This window comes from Cyprinodon variegatus, unplaced genomic scaffold, assembly GCF_000732505.1.
Source record: "Cyprinodon variegatus isolate N-32 unplaced genomic scaffold, C_variegatus-1.0 Scaffold190, whole genome shotgun sequence".
Classification (NCBI taxonomy): domain Eukaryota; kingdom Metazoa; phylum Chordata; class Actinopteri; order Cyprinodontiformes; family Cyprinodontidae; genus Cyprinodon; species Cyprinodon variegatus.
This window is the reverse complement of record NW_015150643.1, coordinates 1,035,507-1,054,903: the sequence shown is the minus strand read 5'-3', so window position 1 is coordinate 1,054,903 and position 19,397 is coordinate 1,035,507. Positions and strand designations below refer to the sequence as shown.

The 19,397-nt window shown below is 38.2% G+C and overlaps 1 protein-coding gene across 2 annotated transcripts in view; it reads left to right on the top strand.

Moving 5' to 3' along the window:
* rtbdn (retbindin) overlaps window positions 1-17,199 on the top strand; it is a 22,856-nt gene extending 5,657 nt beyond the window's left edge. Inside the window, exons 3-5 of one of the 2 annotated variants that reach the window (XM_015379356.1) lie at window positions 1,855-1,983; window positions 5,837-5,933; window positions 16,098-17,199. In XM_015379356.1, the coding sequence (XP_015234842.1) occupies window positions 1,855-1,983; window positions 5,837-5,933; window positions 16,098-16,445 (574 nt within the window). In that variant the 3' untranslated portion in view covers window positions 16,446-17,199. The remainder of the gene's footprint in view (window positions 1-1,854; window positions 1,984-5,836; window positions 5,934-16,097) is intronic. The other variant, XM_015379355.1, reaches the window with a different exon arrangement.
* Window positions 17,200-19,397: the final 2,198 nt, after the last annotated feature.

Genomic DNA, 19,397 nt, shown 5'->3' with positions numbered 1-19,397 from the left:
TCCATGATTGACAGATTCTCTTCAAATGTGGGGCTGTCTGATCAGCGCCCCCAGAACAGAGACTGTCAGTGGAAATCCACAAATTAATGACAGTAGATAGGGAAATGTAGTTTATATAATTTGTTTTGCTTATAGGTACACAGTCTAGAGAGTAAAACTGACATTTATGAGTTAATTTCTAAAAATATATTTTACGTTTCTCTCTTCTTATTGGGGAGGGCGGTGCCCCAGCGCCCCCTATGGGCCGGCCGCCACTGCTAAGTGGGTTGAAAGAGAAACACACAGCAGCGCTCACTGAATATTAACCAGCAGTTACTTTCATGTTTAAGTAAAAATAAAAAAAAATTAGAGATGCCTCTGAAAAATCAGTTCATATAGACATATAGAGCTTTTCCGCAAAAACGGCCAAAGATTGTAAGTTTATACAAGAAATTATTATAATGCAAGAAGCTTGAGAAAATATAGTTTAAATGTTGTGTTCTTCTTCACTATAAAAGCTTGGCTTCTCAGTTACAGGTTAAAATTTACATGTTTTCTTATTGAACAGACAGAATCAGACTGCAGAGCTTCTACATAACTTGAAATTTAATTATTATATTAGTAAAGAGGTTCAACAATCTTTTTAAACAGAGCACATAAAGAAGTAGGGACAGCTGCAGATTTAAAGGTGAAACAGATTTACTAGGATGTGCAACATGCAATAAAGTATATTTCCAATTTTACCATTTATGTTTATACATTAATGCACTGAAAGGCATCTAACTACCTATAAATATAAATAGCAGTGTGTTATGGTTCTCTGGTGTTCTCAACAATAAGAAAGCTTTCAATGAATTTATGTTTTAGCTCATTTTTGGAAAATACAAAAAACCTAATGAAAGGGTTCCGGTCGAGTAACAGTAGGTCCATCAGCCGCCACCCTTTCCTCTACAAATTTCATCACAAATTTACACCTTTGGTATGTTGGTTCACTGTTCACGAGCAATTAAATTTCATTTGTCAGGGACAGTTTGTTTTTTACAATTTATACAAAAAAACACCTCAAAATCAATACTTTATTTTACTAAATTATCATTTAGTAAACATTTGTTTATTATTACCTTTTCAATTTTCAAGCACAGCTGTATATCCATCCATCTTCTCTCGCTTATTCCGTTCGGGTCACAGTGGGGCGGGGGCTATCTACGGCAGTTGGGGTAAACCCTGGACTGGTCGCCAGTGTATTGCAGGGACATAGACATACAAGCATACACACACACACACACACACCCACACACACACACACACACACACACACACAATTAAGTCATCCCAATTAACTTAATTGTCATGTTTTGGGGCTGCGGGAGGAAGCTGGAGTACCCGGGGAGAACTTATGCGTGCACAGGGAGAACATGCAAACTCTATGCATAAAGATGGGATTCAAACCCGGAATCCTCTTGTTGCAAGGCAACAGTGCTACAAACTGCACGCCTGTGCAGTCCACGCAGGTGTTTTTATAATCATATTCTCAGAAGTAGCCACACCCCTTGATCCTTTCCATATTTGGTAACATTAGGTTACAATCCACCTGATTCAAAGTATTTGAACTTCAAACCTTCATGTTACATCAAGAAAAAGTACATCCTGGTAAAAGATGTTGAAATGTATATTAAAAGACTTAAGGAAAGCAAAGACTTTTGAAAGTTTCCCATCTTTATAAATTTGTTTTTGTTGGAGCACTGTAGGTTAAATGTCATGTTTTTCTATTTGTCCTTCCTGTCCTTATCTATCTAGTGACATTTTGGGTCAGCGAGAGTTTGTGCTTGATGACTTCCCATGCGGGTAAAAAACAGTTTCCATCTGTCTCTGCAGGTGCGAAGGCTATCTGAAGCGCGTGTCGTGTTTTTACCGCTGCTCCCCTGACGCCTCCCGCTGGCCTCATCCTCACCGCCGCTCATACATCCAGGCGGTGCCACTCTGCCACAGCTTCTGCCGCGACTGGTAAGGCTGCCAAACACAAAATGGAAACTCAGTACCTGTCCTCCTCTCACTTAAACCTCCACAAGGGAAAGGTGGCAGTTTTGTTGAAAAAACAGTGTTCAGTACAGGGGAGAGTGCCCTATAAATAAAATCTGAAATTTCTTGGCTCAGAAGAGAAACAAGGAGCTGGGGGTTGATTCTTATTGTTCTTTTTGTGGATGGAAATAGGAGATAATCCTTCGAATATTAGACAAAGCAAAATACAGCAAACACAGAAAGAGGATTTGAAGAGGCTGAGACAAGTCATTTGAGAGCTCGTAAAGAAAAACATTTAAAAACTTCCCACTGAACTCAGAATTTTAATCTGCTTTCATGCTTTGGGAATTTGTTCTGAAAGGCTTTAAGCTGCATCTGAATAAACATTTGGACATCAAACATGCTTGCTGTTTTTTCCAAGACCAAAATGAGAGAAACAATATCCTATTTGTGCAGATTATTTGAAGAGACAAATCCGCAGTCTGACTGCAGATCATGTGGTCTAAAGCGCAAAATGGACAAGAGCTGCATTTTCTACATCCTAATAGGTGCCATGTTAAAGACAATGCAATTTGCTGACACAGAATTTTGTCAGATATGGAGCCATCCAGGCTTCGGTTGTTCAGTTATATAGGGTTGGGTTGTGGGTTTGAGCTAGCATACTGGGTTAGCATTTCTATCCATAAACCAGGCTAAAGTGACACCGATGTTTCTATAGAAACGCCTTTCACAGGTTCTGTAGATGTAAAGCAACCAACCCTCCTTCAGAGGCCTCAGTCCTGTCCATTGACCTTTGCCACCTGTCCCAAATTCCTGTCACAATATGGTCAACGACTAGTTCCCAACAGGGAAATTGGATAAAAAAAAAAAAACTATTTGAACTTGAAATTAATTATTTTATCAGTTTGTTAAGCCATATATACATTCTCACAATTTCCATAAAGGCTTTAAATTCACCAATAGTTGACACTGAGTAACAAACTTTACATTTATTATAAAAAGCTATTTTAAATATTTACTTTCTCTATTATTTGTTTGACTATTTAGTTGTTCAGAATATGAATAATAAACAAAAGTTGGGAATGTTACTTTAAAAAGGTTACTTAGTTACTACATACTTCTCTAAAAAAAGTAACTGGGTAAGAGCTTAGTTACTGCACAATCAAGTAACTAGTTACCTTTTATGATCTTAGATGTCAAACAATTTAATACATTCACTGTTATCAGAGCTTCAAATATGACTGAAGGTTCAATTATGAAATATAAGAAGCTTTTATAATAATTAATACATGAAATTGTTAATTAAAAGGACCACTTCAGAAAACATTGGAAGAGCGGCAACATAATTATGTAGAAATTAGATTTAGGATTAAGTTTTTGTTTATAATAAAAGAACAACAAAGCAAATTAGATGTCTTAGAGTTAGTTTTTGCAGACTGACAGTCTTCAACTTTATATTTAAAAAGGTATGATGGTGTAAAATACTGCTTTTAAAGGAAATAAACAAAAATGAAATATAAATTGCAATAAAATTAAACAAGGGTTACACTAGCCCCCCAAAAATTATATCAGAACCTCATAATCACTGAGTCTGAAAAAAAAAAAAAACGCTACATCATTGAAGTGAAAAAGTAAAGAACATGTATTGATAAAGACAACCAGCTGTCAGTTAAGATTTGTAGCTTCTTAATATTAGAAATGCTTTCTATTGACATACATTAAGTATTTTTCCTGCAAATAATGAGCAAATCACAGAAATATTTAGCCTTTGACTTCAGCGAGCATTTTTGTTCAGGAAAGCAGTCATTCAGTTACCTATTGAGTTACCATCATTTGAAAAGTAGTTATTAATTAGAATACATTTTAATGAAGAGATAATGCTGTTACTTGCACCATTATTAAAGGTATTGTGGAGGATTTTCGTGAGTTTTTTAAAAGACCCGCCCTCTCAAAAAAAGTCCATGTCATGCAAGAGCATGCACAAGCCATTTCTCCTCGTGCACGCTCTGTTTAAAAGTTGCTGTTCTCATAGCTCATACAAGCTTACTGTGCCCAAACGTCCGCCCTAACCCCTAAATCTCTCCATTACTATATAGAGTGAGGACTATATAGTGGATGATCACTGATTTTTGCTCCGTTAGTCACGTCATTCCTCCACCGCGCGGTGCCTGCGCCATCTTTGCTGTTACTGTAGTCGCTGCTGTCGGGTAACGACAGCCCATGGAGACAGCAGGCCGCTGTGACAGCAAATCCCATAGTGCTTTTTGAGCAGAGCTCTCTGCGCAAAGCATTCTGGGATATATCTGCCTCTACTGAGGCCTTTCTTTTCTTCTCATACACTTCGTAGACACTTTTTCTCTTACATACCTCGCCATTTTTAAAGAACCATGGTGAGAAAGGTGAGCTTCAAGGACTGTCTGAAACCGTAGCTCACCACACATAAACGCCTAAGGGTGCATGCGCAGAAAAACATAGCTAACAGGACGAGCACGTAGGACAGCCTTACATAAACATATCACCAGAATGATTGACAATTAGGAGGACCAATTATTTAGATGATCCACCCGGAAATAAAAGATCATCCTCTATACCTTTAAGTGATGCCGTTACTCCCAACATAGATATTGAACATACCTGTGGTAACTATTAGCAGATTAAAGGCTAATATGTTATTCTGCTTGAACAAAGGGGGGTTCCAATGATGACGCTCTTTATGATCGTTTTCTCTGAGTCAACATTTCTTGACCTAATATTTGATTAGAACTGCCCAACATTGTCTGTCCCAGCGGTATAAACACAGCCCTCTTTGTGTGTCCTTCCAACTGAGAACATCTACCCTTACAGGGTAGAAGCTCGGCACTCAAGCTGTCTTAAGCTTTAGATGTGAGTAAAACAATTACATGGGCTTAAATCAGCCAGTGGAAGCCTGGAAGCCTACCTCACCGTAAAAACTAAAGAGAAAAAAACAAAACTGGCTTTCCAAAATGAACTCTTTAATTGGAAAATGTGGAATATTTAAAATGTTTTTAAAAGGGAAATATTTTTTGCATGTTGTTACCTACATTGATGGATTTCTAATTTAAAAACAGAATTTAAAAAGACTTTCAGCTTAAAGTTATTGTGTATTTCCATATCTGTTAAGCATAAAAGTGTCATATTCCTTGCTTATGTAGATACAAGGTAATATTTGCATTTGAACAATGTGTTTTTTCTAACTGGAAGGGCTATTAATGTTTGTGTGGTGATGCAGAGAATCTGTAGAAACTAAAGATTAAAATTATATTTGACTTGCCATTTCTAAATGAAATGCAAAACAGGTTTTAAAATAACGTACCTGTTAAATTTAGTATTTGCTTGTTTTTCCTTTTTCCTGTCTGAAACAGAAGTCTAAATGAGATTAAAAAAAAAATAGATTAAGACCTACTAGTGATTATATTAAATTGGGTAAATGTGCTGTGTGTTATTTGTGTTTTATAGCAAATATACTCTTGTCACTGTTCTGCAATATTCTGGAGGAGTTTAAAAGCATTTGGTCACACATACAGCAGTCATATCTGCCATTGTTTCATTACAGAATGTTATGCTTGCAAAAACACACACACATATCAGCATGTCAAACTAAGCTGAAGAGAAGCTGCTACTGTAGCTCTTTAATCCATTCTGAGTCTTAATGCATATTTCTACCTGAGCATTTGCAGCATCTTATACTGTAAGATGCACAAACATGAGAATTAAAGATTCTTTTTTTCTATGATTTATATTTAATATCTATGCTTTAGCAGCTGGTTGTTTTTTTTTTTCCATTTCTTATTTTTTTGTTTTGGCATCCTTTCTTCAGGTTTGATGCCTGTAGGATGGATATGACGTGTGCTCGGAACTGGGCCAGAGACCCCAGGGGACAGAACTGCACTGGGACCTGTGTTCAGTATCAGCAGGTAAACTGAATCCTTGCACTTTTGTCATTTCCTTTATAATTATCTATTGACTAATGAATACACACTAATATATTCAAAGTGACGGTCCTACAGACAGGTTTTATGTGTCACCGCATCACAGTCCAAACACACACCAGAAAGCTCTACCACTGTTTCTATTACTATTACTTGTACTTTGTATGTAATAGTTTCTCTCTTGCAGAAGAATTCATACCCCTTAAAGAATAATTTTTATCCTTGTCATATTTTTTTGTATTTGCACTGCATTTAGTTTCATTCCTCTCCCCATCACCTTTAAACTGCATGAAAAAATGCCGCCTCCATTTTATATCACTACAAAGATGCAGAGTGTATCCTCGTGGTGGCATACAGCATCAGTTTTCCTGTAAAGCTAATATTTTTCCATGTAAGCAGAAAAGCTTATTTGTGGTCTTCTGACGAGAGTCTTCCGTATATTTGGTGTGCTCCCTGCATAGATGGAGACAAACTGCAAATTGGGGAGTTTCAAGTAATTTTCAGCAACAATTTTTTGTGGCTGTGAGAACTGAAAAGATTCCTTGACTACTTTTGCAGAGCACTGTAAATTTCAAACAGACATAGTCTGTCCAGCTCTTTTAGCATCAGCTGAAGCTGAAAACACCTCAGCTGAAACCTTCAGACTGAATAAAAACCACTCAGTGGCTGGAATCCCTCTGATTCCCCTATATTATCCTCCGTCTTCTGCAGGTAGACAGTTTGAATCTGCGTCGCAGTGTGTTAGCGGCTGAGAGAGGGGGTTAACAGTGCAGGGCAACACAGTGGGCTGGAGCGTGAAAGAGTCTGGCCCTGCTTCGCCAGGCAGGGGCCAGCTGGGTGATTTGAAAAGAAGCGTGACAGCAGAGACTGGTGTGCGGCCGAGGCCTGCAGCAAACTAACTCTCACACATCACACCCCATGACAATCTGTCTCATAATGCGCCTGTCTGTCTCTCTGTTTCCACTGCCCCTCCTTATCTTTTTCATCCTCTCCTCAGTTATCATAACGTTCTTACACACAAATGAATGAGCACACACCCACAGACCACAGATCTAATAAGGCTGCCTGCTGGTTATTAGATGATAAGCAGAAATTGCAAAGTGTATTAAGGGCGACAATTCAGAGAGAAGATCTTTGTGCTTCTGTGGGTGTATTGTCTGCATATTTCTAGGGCTTTGTGCGATCGCCTTGGCCTGTGTTCATGTAGGGCAACGCTAATGCTGCAAAAAATGTAAGCCTGTTTTGCAGAAATGTTCTAAATAGGAAAATGCAATTAGAAAAATCTAAAAGCAGTCAGACAATTTAACAGATCACATCCCAAGAGCATTTTGTTTTTTAAAAGGGTCACATTGGTGCCGGTACATAATTTCTGTCCTGGCAACAGAGATATAGGGCTAAGCTTACCTGATATGTGCCGTGCTGCAAAGCAAAACGGCAAGGATAACATCTGATGATGTGTGCAAATGTATGATTGAACAGCAAATATGCATAGATGAAAGCAGGATGTGTGAATGCAGACTGTGAAAGATGTCAGTATGAATTCCATCCAGTTTTCACATCTTAAAGCACACCTTTGAAATGAAGCTAAATCTCTGATGCTCTCTGCTTCACTCTTTTCTTTCTAGTTTTTTTTTTTTTTGTTACCTTCCAAGGTCTTCTGTTAGAGTTAGACACTCAGTGCCTCTGATTGTAATGGAGACAGGTAAGCACTGGAAAAACAACACATCACTGTTCTGCACTCAGACCTCCAGAGCTACATTTGTTGCATTTGGCTGAAAATTATCACAACAGGACCTATATTTCATATATAACAAGAAGTAGAAAAAAAGTAGAAGATTGCAAAAGTATTCCTTCTCCTTGAACTTTTCCATGACATATCCAAATGGAAAACTACTAAGACACAGATGTCTACCTAATGTTGCACAGCAATAATCTCATCAGAAGTTAGGTTACTAATAGCAAAGGATCAAAGCTCAGGTGGGGAGAATCTGGTGATAGAGCAGCTATTGGTGTTGGGCTCCATCAAAATTAAAAACAAGCCATTGTTTGAAGAAGGCTGCAGTTTGGAATTTGTGACAAAAGCCATTCAGTCACACTGAGAATATGAGAAAGAAGGTGCTCTGGACAGATAAGCCAAAATGGAACACTTTGGCCTCTTTGCTCACTAAAACAGCCCTTTGCCCTAATCACTCCATAAGAAAGTAGTGGCAGTATGATGCTGTGGGAGGGCTTCTCTTCAACAGAAGTAGAGAAGCTGGTCTGAGTTGCTGGGAAAATCATAAGACCTAAACCTATATAGAGTGTTAAAGGGGACAAAATTAAATAAAATTATTTCATGAAATACATACCTACATGTAAATGTAAATAAATGTTTCATTTAATGTCCTGAACAATTAAATGTATCATTTATTTAACAAATAATTTGATTATTGAAGATATAAAATGTACCATAATATAAATAAATGTATTAGTAACTATTCCATTAAATAACCATATCTACTATTGATTTTTAAGTGCCTCATGAAGCAAATAAATGCACCATAAAATTATTTAATGTAAATTTAATAATAGAAAATTCCTTTTCTAATTGTGAAATTCAAACAATTATTAATTTTTTCTTCTTTTCATCTTTCTCATTCATCTTTCTTACATTTAATAACATTGTATTATTTCACACTGTATCTATTTATTTTATGACATCTGTCCTGCAGATGCATTATGGAATTATCTAAACTGTCAACTTCCTCTATCAAACTCAATGGGCGGGATCATTGTGGCTCCTGTAGAGACTGATTGGCTGCTTCACAATCAGCCACACAGAAAAGCTTTTTTTCTTGTTTGCTTTGAGTCTGAGGTCAATATTTTTGCTGAAAAGTGCTTCATTAAGTTTTAATGATTTAATGGGATATTTCACAGCACACCTGTTCATTTAATGCTACATTTAAATGTTTCATTATGAATTAACATATAAATGGCACATCTGAATTTTTGATGGAAAATCTAATGCAACATTTATTTATTCTATGACTTTTTTCATGTTGTTTATTTTCAATATATATTCATCTGTTTAATTTTATCCCCTTTAATCCTCCATAAATGCATAGTAAGGTTGATAGAAACCCTAAATAGACCATAAACATAGAACCAGTTACAATGTAATGGTTGAAAGCAGAGAGCAAACCTTTAAAAACACATACTTAAAGAAAATCATCAAATATATTGCATACAGTTGACATTCTAGCTTAGAATGCAAGAGACTCTTCACCAACCTCGAATTCAAAAGTCAAGATGGCTGCCACATGTATAAAAAGTGTCTATAGCTGCCAGAATACACTGTTTTGTTGATGGCCAAATGGTTTGTATGATAATAAATTAGTTACTTGAACATAAAGTTAGAAATTGGGAAAAAGGTGCTACAATGTTTGAGTAAATAGAATTCATTGAAATAAACAATTACCAGATAATACTGCTTTTAGTCACTAAACAAAACAGTTAAAAACTCCCACGGGTTTAGAATAGAATAAAATAGAATAGAATAGAAAATCCCTTTATTGTCCCACAATGGGGAAATTCTGGTGTTTACAGCAGCAAAAAGATTCTAGAAAAAAAGTTCACACAAATATGGACCTTAGAAATGTGTATAAGAATAACATAATAGTGAAAAGGAATAAAATACTTTACTATGAAGTGTTTTAACAATACAAAACTGCCCCTTGGAGAATAAATAACCAATATCCAGCTATGGACATTTTTACAGTGATGGATAATTGAAAATAGCAGCAACATCAGAGATGTGCAAAATGACAGAAGCATGTTATTTAACTGACTAAGATAGAAACTGTGCAAAATCAGCATGAATGTAAAAGCCTATTGAGGTTATTGGGAACAGTGGTGGTTATAGAGTCTTACAGCAGCTGGGAGGAAGGATCTGTGATAATGCTCCCTGGTGCATTTAAGGTTCAGCAGTCTGTCACTGAAGGAGATTTCCAGCTTATATCGAGAATATGGTTTAATTCTACCTGAGATAAATAGAATTAATCATGCATCGTAATGAATGATATTTCGTAACTAATTGTATTAAATGTGTACAAAATATTTAATAAGTCATTGGAGGGGAATGGAGCTTGGAATCCTGAGGTTCTGAGTTCAAGCCCCACTCCCACAGACTGCCACTCTGGGTCTCTGAGCAAGACCCTTAACCCCACACTGCTCCCCGGTCGCCCCACGATGGCAGCCCACTGCTCCCCAAGGGGATGGGTTAAATGCAGAGGTAAATTTCTCCCCTGTGAGATCAACAAAGTTCAATTATTATTATTCTATACATTGTAAAGTGTTCATATTTCAAAATAAAACAGGATTAAAAGCAATAAATACATTTTCTAAATATTTAAAAATCATTTTAAAGAAAGTGTGTTAAAGTTGTTCTTTTTTGTTTACTTCTTCAGTTTCTTTCTTGGCGTTCTGTCGACGGTTTAAGGCTGTTAAGGCCAGAATTAAGTAAGATAAGAAAAGGAAGGACAGTGTAGCCCTGTGGGGGAAAAAAATCTCTATCTCCCTTATTCAATCACAGCATGTCGTCTCTAGCTACTTGGGCTTGTACTGAATTAAGTTTGGCAGCAAACCGTGCCCGCCCCAGGGAGGGCAGAAATGTTTGTGTGTGTGCGCCTGTGCTCTCGTGGGTATTATTGGGTCGATGCGATAAGACCACAGTGTCAGGCAGAGAGCATATGTAGTTAAGAGACACAGCCATCATCCTTTTTGTCCTTCAAACACAGTAAACATACCTCATCGTTTTTTCTCCTTTTAATCTTCTCTTGAGCACGGTCAGTGACTCTCAGTCCTGCAGCAGGAAGAGGGATGAAAGGCGGTGTTACTTGTTGGTGGGGAAAGCAATGGACTTGCAGGGAGACATGCAGTTAGCAGGAAATGATTAATGCAGGCGGGGATGGGCAGCGGCACTATATGAGGTGATGACTTGGCATTCTAATGACCATTCATACAGAAGCCAATCCAAAGGGCTTTGCAGGGAGTCACCACCCTCTGTTGCTTTCTGCAGGATTTGAAGCTACGGTGCTCAGCAAAGTTATCATTGGCCTTAATCCTTTTTTGCATTTTGTCACATTATAACCACACACTTCATTGCATTGTATTAGAATAATATTACAAACACCAACACACAAGCAGTGCATGACTGAAGTAAAAGGTGCATATGTTTTAAACTAAAATTAGAAGCATTTCATTTGTATTCAACCCCAGAGGACTGTCCTTTCTGAAGAACACCCTCCCCAAGTTTGAGTCAGTAAGGACTGCTTGCTTTTTTAAGCTGAAATGATCCCATCAATACAAACGGAGTGTCCCGTAATATACCAAAGTAATATACTTTATTGTCAAATTCAAGTCTTTGCAGTCTTCTGCCGGTTCTCATCTCAGATTTGCCATCCGTCTTCCCATCAGCTCTAAAGTTCACACTTTTCCCTTCTGAAAAAGGCAAAGCACCCCACAGAATGATACATTTCAAACATGTGGAGATTTATTCACAGGGATATGCTGAATTGTAGCATTTTGCTTAAAACTTGTATTTAAACCAAACCCCTTTTTTCATCTTATGATTGTTGAAAACTATCCTAAACAGGACATTTATGGCTGTCCTTTAAATTGAAATAATTATCAGGTAGACAGATCGTCCCACATGAGCTGCAAGCGACTGCAGCTCCTCCAGAGGTCCCTTAGGACTTATGCTGCTTTTCTGATTAATGATCTCTGCTTGTCCATCTTACCTAGTGCCACAGACCACGAGGGTCCATTCAGAGTGAACGAGATGCAAAATTTTTACACACAAATAAATACTTACTTTCAGTACAAAAGAAATACAGTTATAGAAAAGACAAATATCAAAAGATAAAGGTAAGAGATGGATAAATGTGCGTTATAAAGTTAGAACACATTAGAGTCCACAATGTTGAGTATAATGCTATGTTGTTACCACTTGGTGTGTGTCTTAAAACGGCATATACAAATTACTGGTATACATTCAGTGGTGAGTTTGATAAAGTGCAAGCAAGGATTTTGATTTCCATTCTGTCAGTTGCAGAGTTAATCAAGTCTAAAGTAGAAACCTATTGTATGTAAAGAGATCACTTTTAATTTAGTAAAGCAGGGTGTTTAAAAAAAAGCAACTTTTCTTAAAAGACACTGGCTGCATTCCCCATCTTCACGACTTTCTGTATGCAACGGGCGATACCATCTTCTTCTGTGTGTCATTTAATGAATCTGACCCACATGCAGAGAAACCACTCAAAGAGCACAGAAAAAGTTTAACAGGTTTAGAGAAGGAGTAAACAGGAGTTGGATCTGGAACTTGGTGAGCTGGTAACCCGGAAATAGAAGTGAGAAGGGAAGTTCAGTGGTCAGTTCAGGTACCTTGGGAATCTTGGAAGCACTTAGATCTGCAAGAATGGGAGTCACGTTAGAGGGGGACCTTGTTAGTCCTTGAATCCAGTCTGTGTGGTAAGTCCAGAGAATAGTGCACATGTTGGAGGGTGGACAGGTTTTACAAGCGTTGGACCCGGAGGAGTAATGGAGCGGACTGTCACTCGGATTTCCGATGGGTACTTGAACGGAACATGTGGAGGTTTTCCCCTGCTCAGTGTAACTCGTTTTTTCCTTCCAGGGGAGAGAAGGTCCAGGTATCCAGTAACACAGGAAAGCTTCCTGCCGGGGAGCAAAGACAAAAAAATCGTTAGACTTAGAGAAACAAAGCTAGGTTAGACTCAGCTAAACTCAGCTTGGCTAGAGTACCCAAAACTGGCAAACATTATGGCCTCGAGGTAGTGACAGCCCACTGCTTAAATACTCCTCCAGATAATGATCCAACGAGCCACAGGTGTGCAGGAGGGCCAACGAGGACAGGGCACCTCCTGGTGGTGGAGGGAGAAAAACACACAACCAGAAAAACAGACCACACAACCTGGATTCCTATTACTGTGTCTCTAGCTCTCCTTTTATTTCTGTTTAGCCGCCACAAACACACCATCCATTCATCATGATTGATTACAATACTGTGAGCAGCCATTTTGGAATTCTGATTTCAACAGTTTCTATATAAACATCTACAGGCCTTCTTTGGGTTGGATCCTCAAAGACCTGCGCTATCACCCGAAGCATGGCTATAACTCAGCCTTAAGGCTTTGCAGTTGGGTCACATTTGTACTGAAATTAAAAGGCTCATGTGATTGTGCTACATTTTATCTAAAGGTCTCAGAGAGAGGGGAACAAATATGCATGAAACACTTTTAGCTTGTATTATTTTCATCACACTACATAATTATGTACTGCATTGTGTTCTAGAACATAAAATCCTAATCTTCCTCATTGAAGATTTAAAGTTCAGGAGGTAGGAATACTTTTCCAGTACACTGTAAACAGCCTAAATAGGAGAAGTTATTGGAGTTTTAATCAATCTGTCTCGACTGAGGGTCAGTTCACATTTATTAATCTACTCTGTGAGGCATGCTAGAGGTGTCAGAGGCTGTTATACAAAACCTGAAGGTTTTTTATAGTCATGTTTCCTGATTTGCTCTCAAGGACGATGTTGTTGTCAAGGTGAGGAGAGCAGCAGGAGTAGAACAAGCCACCTGAGAGAGAAAAACACCTGGCAGAGGCAAAGCGCTTTCAAGGCCAGAACAGCTGTGAAAAGGGCAAAATCAATTATTTCAGAGAATGTTTATGCAGCGAGGTGAGGCTCAGGCAGGCCAGGGGGAAAGCATCAGGAGGACTCAGCACCAAGCTGGTGGGTATGGAGGGCTGCAAAATACAAGCACCTATTTATTCCTGGATCCAAGAAGATAAAAGCTAAACAAAAGACCAGAAAGAGAGAAGGGGTTCGGAGTGTTTTCTATAGCTCACTTTAAAAGATTGTGCACTTTAAACAATGCACCCTCTTTCTCTTCTTTCCAGCAGGAGAATCAGTTCAAACTGTCAGATCACACTTTTAAAAAGACAAACAATCAAGATAACTCATGGGTTTTTTTTTTTTTTGTTTGTTTTGTTTTTTTTCTTTGAGCTAAAGTACATTTCTCAATCACATAAAATGCCAAACCAAAATCAAAATGAAAGTCCCAACATACATAGGCCTACATACTTTTGCTACAGACTGTATGTATAAAACCCCTTAGATGTTCCATATAACAGATGCTATACAACCCGTCCACTTATACACAACCCACACAAAGAACAAGTAAATATCCTACACCATATTCTACTCAAATGCTCCCCAACTATGGGAAATGGTGTTTTAGTAATTACTTTTTACACTATGTTTCACTTATCATCCTCTATAGCCAGTGTGCAAAGATTGCATTTGTATGCAAGGCCTACACCGTGAATAATATTATTATGGTCCACAGCATTGCAGTTGAAGGGACATGCTCAGCTTAGATTTGATTAAAACCATTATGAGATATGTACTCTGGATTGCAAATTGGAATTCCTTACATTTATTTATGCTGGTTGGACACCTTCTTTTTCAAATCTATAAGCATGCCCTTGCTTAAGATGCACAAAAGCTCTGCAGCTGTGACACATGCTGTTGCTCTTTGTGCAGAAGACTATATCATTACAGGAGAACTTATTTTTCAAAAAGAATTAATTCTTACTAGATGATGATTTATATGAGGAAATAAAACCTGCTGAATGATATACGAAGCCAGAGAAAAAGCTATGTCATTGGTTGCTATGGTGATTCCCACCTTTCTGGGCGACAGAAGATATGTTTCCACTTCATAAAAATCTTATTGTTGTAAACTATTTGATTTGTTGTAATTATATTTTTAAAATCCTTTGGCGAGTCATAACTGCATAATTATATTTACAGGAGTCATCAGGTGGTATTTAACAGAAAACCCTTCTGAAATTGACTTTACATTCATCTTCAATCATTTTTTGGTGAAAAAAAATTTAACAACAGCTAATTCTGACCCAATTTAATACCGCCCTTTTTGTGACAATAATACACATGAGAATTTGACTTGTGTGCATGTGCTTTAATGTGGATGTAGCGTTACTAATGTTAGCAGTTAGCCATGTTTTGTTTACCATCATTTCCCAGTCTCCTACACAATAGGTAAAAATGTATTAAGTGACACATATTGATTGCCTGCAGGTGAGTCCCTGATTGTTTGAATTACCCTTTTTGTGGAATATAGATGGAAGTGGAGATAGCACGATTTGTTCTTTGGATAGTGTACCCTTGCGGGCTTTTCTGGTTTTAACAAATAAGGCCACAAAAAAAAAAAAAAAAAAAAAATTTGTCAGACAGGTTTTAGCTTAAGCCCAGCACAAACGTTTTGATAAGAAAAGTTCCAAGTAATGATGCCTTTAAGAAAAAGAAATCTTTTAAAAATCAGACATTTCTGCCCATACTTTAGCAGGACTAATTCACATTCTCCACTTTTTGGAGGCTTTATGAATTGGATTATTTAATTATTACATATAGCTGGTGAGTTTAAGGTACCACCCTGTTGTATTCTGGACATCATGCTCTTTTCTTAAAACAGTTTGTCAGTTTCACGCCTAATTTAACAGGACAGACACTTTCCAAAACCTGCCACGTTTTTCACGTCTTTCCAGAGAATATTTTACTAAAAATGTTTTGGAATCATCATCATGTTCTTGTGGTCAATGGGAGACTTCTCTTTCCGTTCCTTTTATTACTGCTGTATCTTGAAACTCTCTAATAAATGTCGCTTTTGCTGAGTTTCTTTCTTAACTGAGGCAGGTCAGGCCGGCAGGCTTTTAATCTTTTCTGGGTTCTTCAAAAATCAGAAATAAGAGAGGAAATCTTTGAGGTGCAGATTTATAACCGAAATACTGGAGCTTAAGTTAGTCTAGTTGCTTTACTTATCCATTTGAGTGTAATTAGTAACTAATCGACCTAAAAAGAGATTCAGAGAATTTACTTTGATTTGTACTTTCTATAAATTATGAATTTATTGTTTGTTTTGATTTAATGTTTTACACGTTTTGAATCAAAGAACACAGCCCTCCCAATCAAAGAGGACTAGTAAGGTTTTCTTTATTTAATGTGTTACTCTTGCTTTTAAAGTTGTAGTTTCTACCAAATTTTAATCTGTGTGCCCTTTTTGTTTTCAGATGTATCAGCATGGCAGGGATCTGTGCGAGAGCCTTTGGGGCGACGCCTTTATGACCGTAGAAGACGACCAGCAGGAAGTGGGAGAGGCAGGAGAGACTGTTGGGGAGGGCCGTCCCTGTGGCTGCCTGACCCTTAGTCCCTCAGATAAGGATGTGATCGCAGCCCTCCGGGCCCAGCAGGATGACCCCGAGGAGCTGGACACCACCAAGACCGGCCTGCCTCAGTACCGCGCTCCCTGCAAGGCCAAGATGCCGATGCAGACCAAGAGTGGCAGGAGGGCAAACTCTGTGCTCCGCAAGCGCTCAGTGGAGATAGAGGATGTGGAGGGGAGTGGGAGCGGTTTGTAGATCCTGTTAAATGTTCATCTAGGTAAAGATATGGCTCCAGTTTCCAATGCATTCAACTGTCAAAATAAAGTCTTCACCTTGTTCCTCTTAATAGACTTACCACACTGATACATAGATAATTGAAGGCTTTAATGCAATTTTTGGACAGTTTTCCCTCAACATGAAGGCATGCCCTTCTCTGCTTGGGCTAAATTCTGCAATACATGAATCCAATAAATCATTCTTTATTATTAAAAGCAACTTCAAACATGATTTACATGCCCATAAACCTACATTCTAATGTTTCTCAGACATCTAGCTGACTTTAGGCTGTTCGTTACTTACTTCTTAAATGAAGATCTTACTGTTGTGATTCTATTCTGTGCAGTCTGCTCGTCATTAAGTAGTAGAGACAGTCACTCAGTGTAGTCATAATTATGAATGTAATCTAGGTTTTTTTGTTTGTTTTTTGACTGGAAACTGTGTTGCATGTGAGCTGATAGTTGGGAAGTAGCTGGAATATTTAGATTTAAAATCTACCCAGCAGGGAAAATCCTCTGAGGCAGCGTTCATACCACATAAGATGGCTCTGCTAGTTTCTGTGAGTGTTCTTTTTGTAATTTTCTGTAGAGGTTAAAGTGCTGTTAGATGTAAATGTTTTTAAAAAAAAGGAGATCTGGTTTGTCTAAAGTATGGTGAGCTTGATGAAATTGGTGTTTTTGTTTTGTCTGTTTTTTTTCTCTCTCTCTTTACGTCCTGAATAAAGACAACCGTTCTAAACGTAGCATTTTGGTTCTGTCTCTTAAAAACCCCAAAACACACAAATGTGGAGACGTTTAAAAAAAGGATTACACTGCACATCTATGATTGGAAACAGTAGGGCTCATCTGTAAACTTACCAAGATATTTGCAAGAAATTTCCCAGGGGAGAAAAAAATCACCAGGGGTTTAGTCTTGGTAACTCTGGAGGAGCTGCAGAGATTCTGAGCAGAAATAATCCTTTGAAGGGACAAATATTAATTCTGCATTTAACAAATCTCTCCCTTGATTTTTTTCTCCTATTTGCACCCTCTACACATCATACATGAAAGAGTAAGGTTTTAATTCCCCAAAATAAAACTTTGTTATCAGAAAACAGCTTTGGATCAGGGTGGTCCTGCTTACTATCAACACTTAGCTTAAAAGATTTTCCATAAAAGTTAAAAAAAAAAAACTGAGAAAGCTTCCTGGACGGGAAGCGAAACGTATTCAAACCTTGGAAACCAAGTCCAGTGGATTGGTTTTTTTTTACTTTTACGGAATGACTATGACCTGGATGGCTGAGAATCTTCATTAGCATTAGCTTAAAAGAGACAAATAGTTTGTTTTGTGGATTATTTAAAGATTTAGGGGGATACTATGGACATCCCTGGTTTACATGAATGTAAATTAATGGCAGATTAATGTTGATTTACCTTTTTTTGGGTTTCTGTTTCCTTTCATTTAGATGTCGACATATAAAATAAATAGAATATGATAGAGTTAATGTCATAGAGAATTCTTTATTAAGGAAAATAAGAATATTACATAACACCAATTTAGATGAAAAAAAAAATATTTGTATTTGGTTAGTCTTATATAATTATGACCTATGACACAATCAGGAAGAATGTTGACTTGCCAGGGGTCTACGGACCATTTGTTGACACTAAAAGAGGAGCGTAAGCCGCAGAAGTGTAATTACTCTGCAAGATGTTTGTTCCCAATCTACTTTATCGAAGCATATTCATAAAGAGCTGAGTGGATGGAAAAAAGTTTGGCATGCAAAGGTTCAATTCAGTTTATTTCTATAGCACCAATTCACAACAGGTCATCTCAAAGCACTTTATAGATCACCAGATCATACAGTCAAATTGATTCAAAGCCTTTAATCTAAGGAAAAAAGTTGATAAAGTTGATTGCATCGACTCATTGACTCGAAGGCAATCCCTCACACGAGGCATACTTGTAGCAACAGTAGAGAGGAAAAACTCCCTTTTAGCAGGAAGAAACCTCCAGCAGAACCAGGCTGAGCGTGAGCGGACAGAAGCAGATATACAGTAAGAAGGAGAAGCAAGGATAAAAAATGCAACTGTAAACCAGCTCCAAAGGTGGCCCCGTCCAGGAAACACACAGCCAGGCAGACGAGCTCCGAGCCAGCTCCCATGTCAGAGGATGAAGAGAGCACATCCAGTCAGTCACAGTCAGAGAAACAGGACTACGCTGAAAAACAGGCCAATCTTGAACCTCTATAAACAAAGACGTTGATGGTGGCAGCACAGCTGATATTTCTCTCCAGGATGGCGTCACAGCCAAACAGGAACAGACGAGGCAAAGCTACTGTGAGAAAAAGCAGAGAGAGCATAGTGGTAGATTGAACTGACAGATTCTGCAGAGTGGGAATATAGAGATAAAATTAAGCAGAAGGATGAAATAGGGGTCCCTCTGTCCTCCAGCAGTCCAAGCCTATAGCAGCATAACTATATAGATAGTGTCATGATCTGGCCTGTTTGCTCACCCTTAATTGGTAATTCCTCTCACCTGCCCTCTTCCTTCCCTGCCTCAATTATAATTTATTTCCCTCACCTGTTTGCTGTGGTTTATATTCAGTTCAGCCTGAGCATTCAGGGCCAGATCATTGCTTGTCTTTCTGTCAGTCTTTCTGTTCAGTTTTTATTTGGTTCATGTCCTGGATCCTAGCTGCCAGTGGAAAGAGGGTTTTAGTGTTTGTCTCGTCTCCTGATCGTCCACTGTTCCTTCCCCACAGAGTCCTCTGGGTTTTTGGCTCATTATGGGGGGAGGTTTAGTTTTTATTAAAGTAAGCCTGGCTCCAGGGTGGAGACCAGTTTAAAGTCTGCTTCAAGTTCCGGTTCCTACGTCCTGTCTCGGCTACCCTCTTCCACTGTGCCTGCTCATCTGCACCTGATCCTGTCTGCTCCTGTGCGTGACCAACTG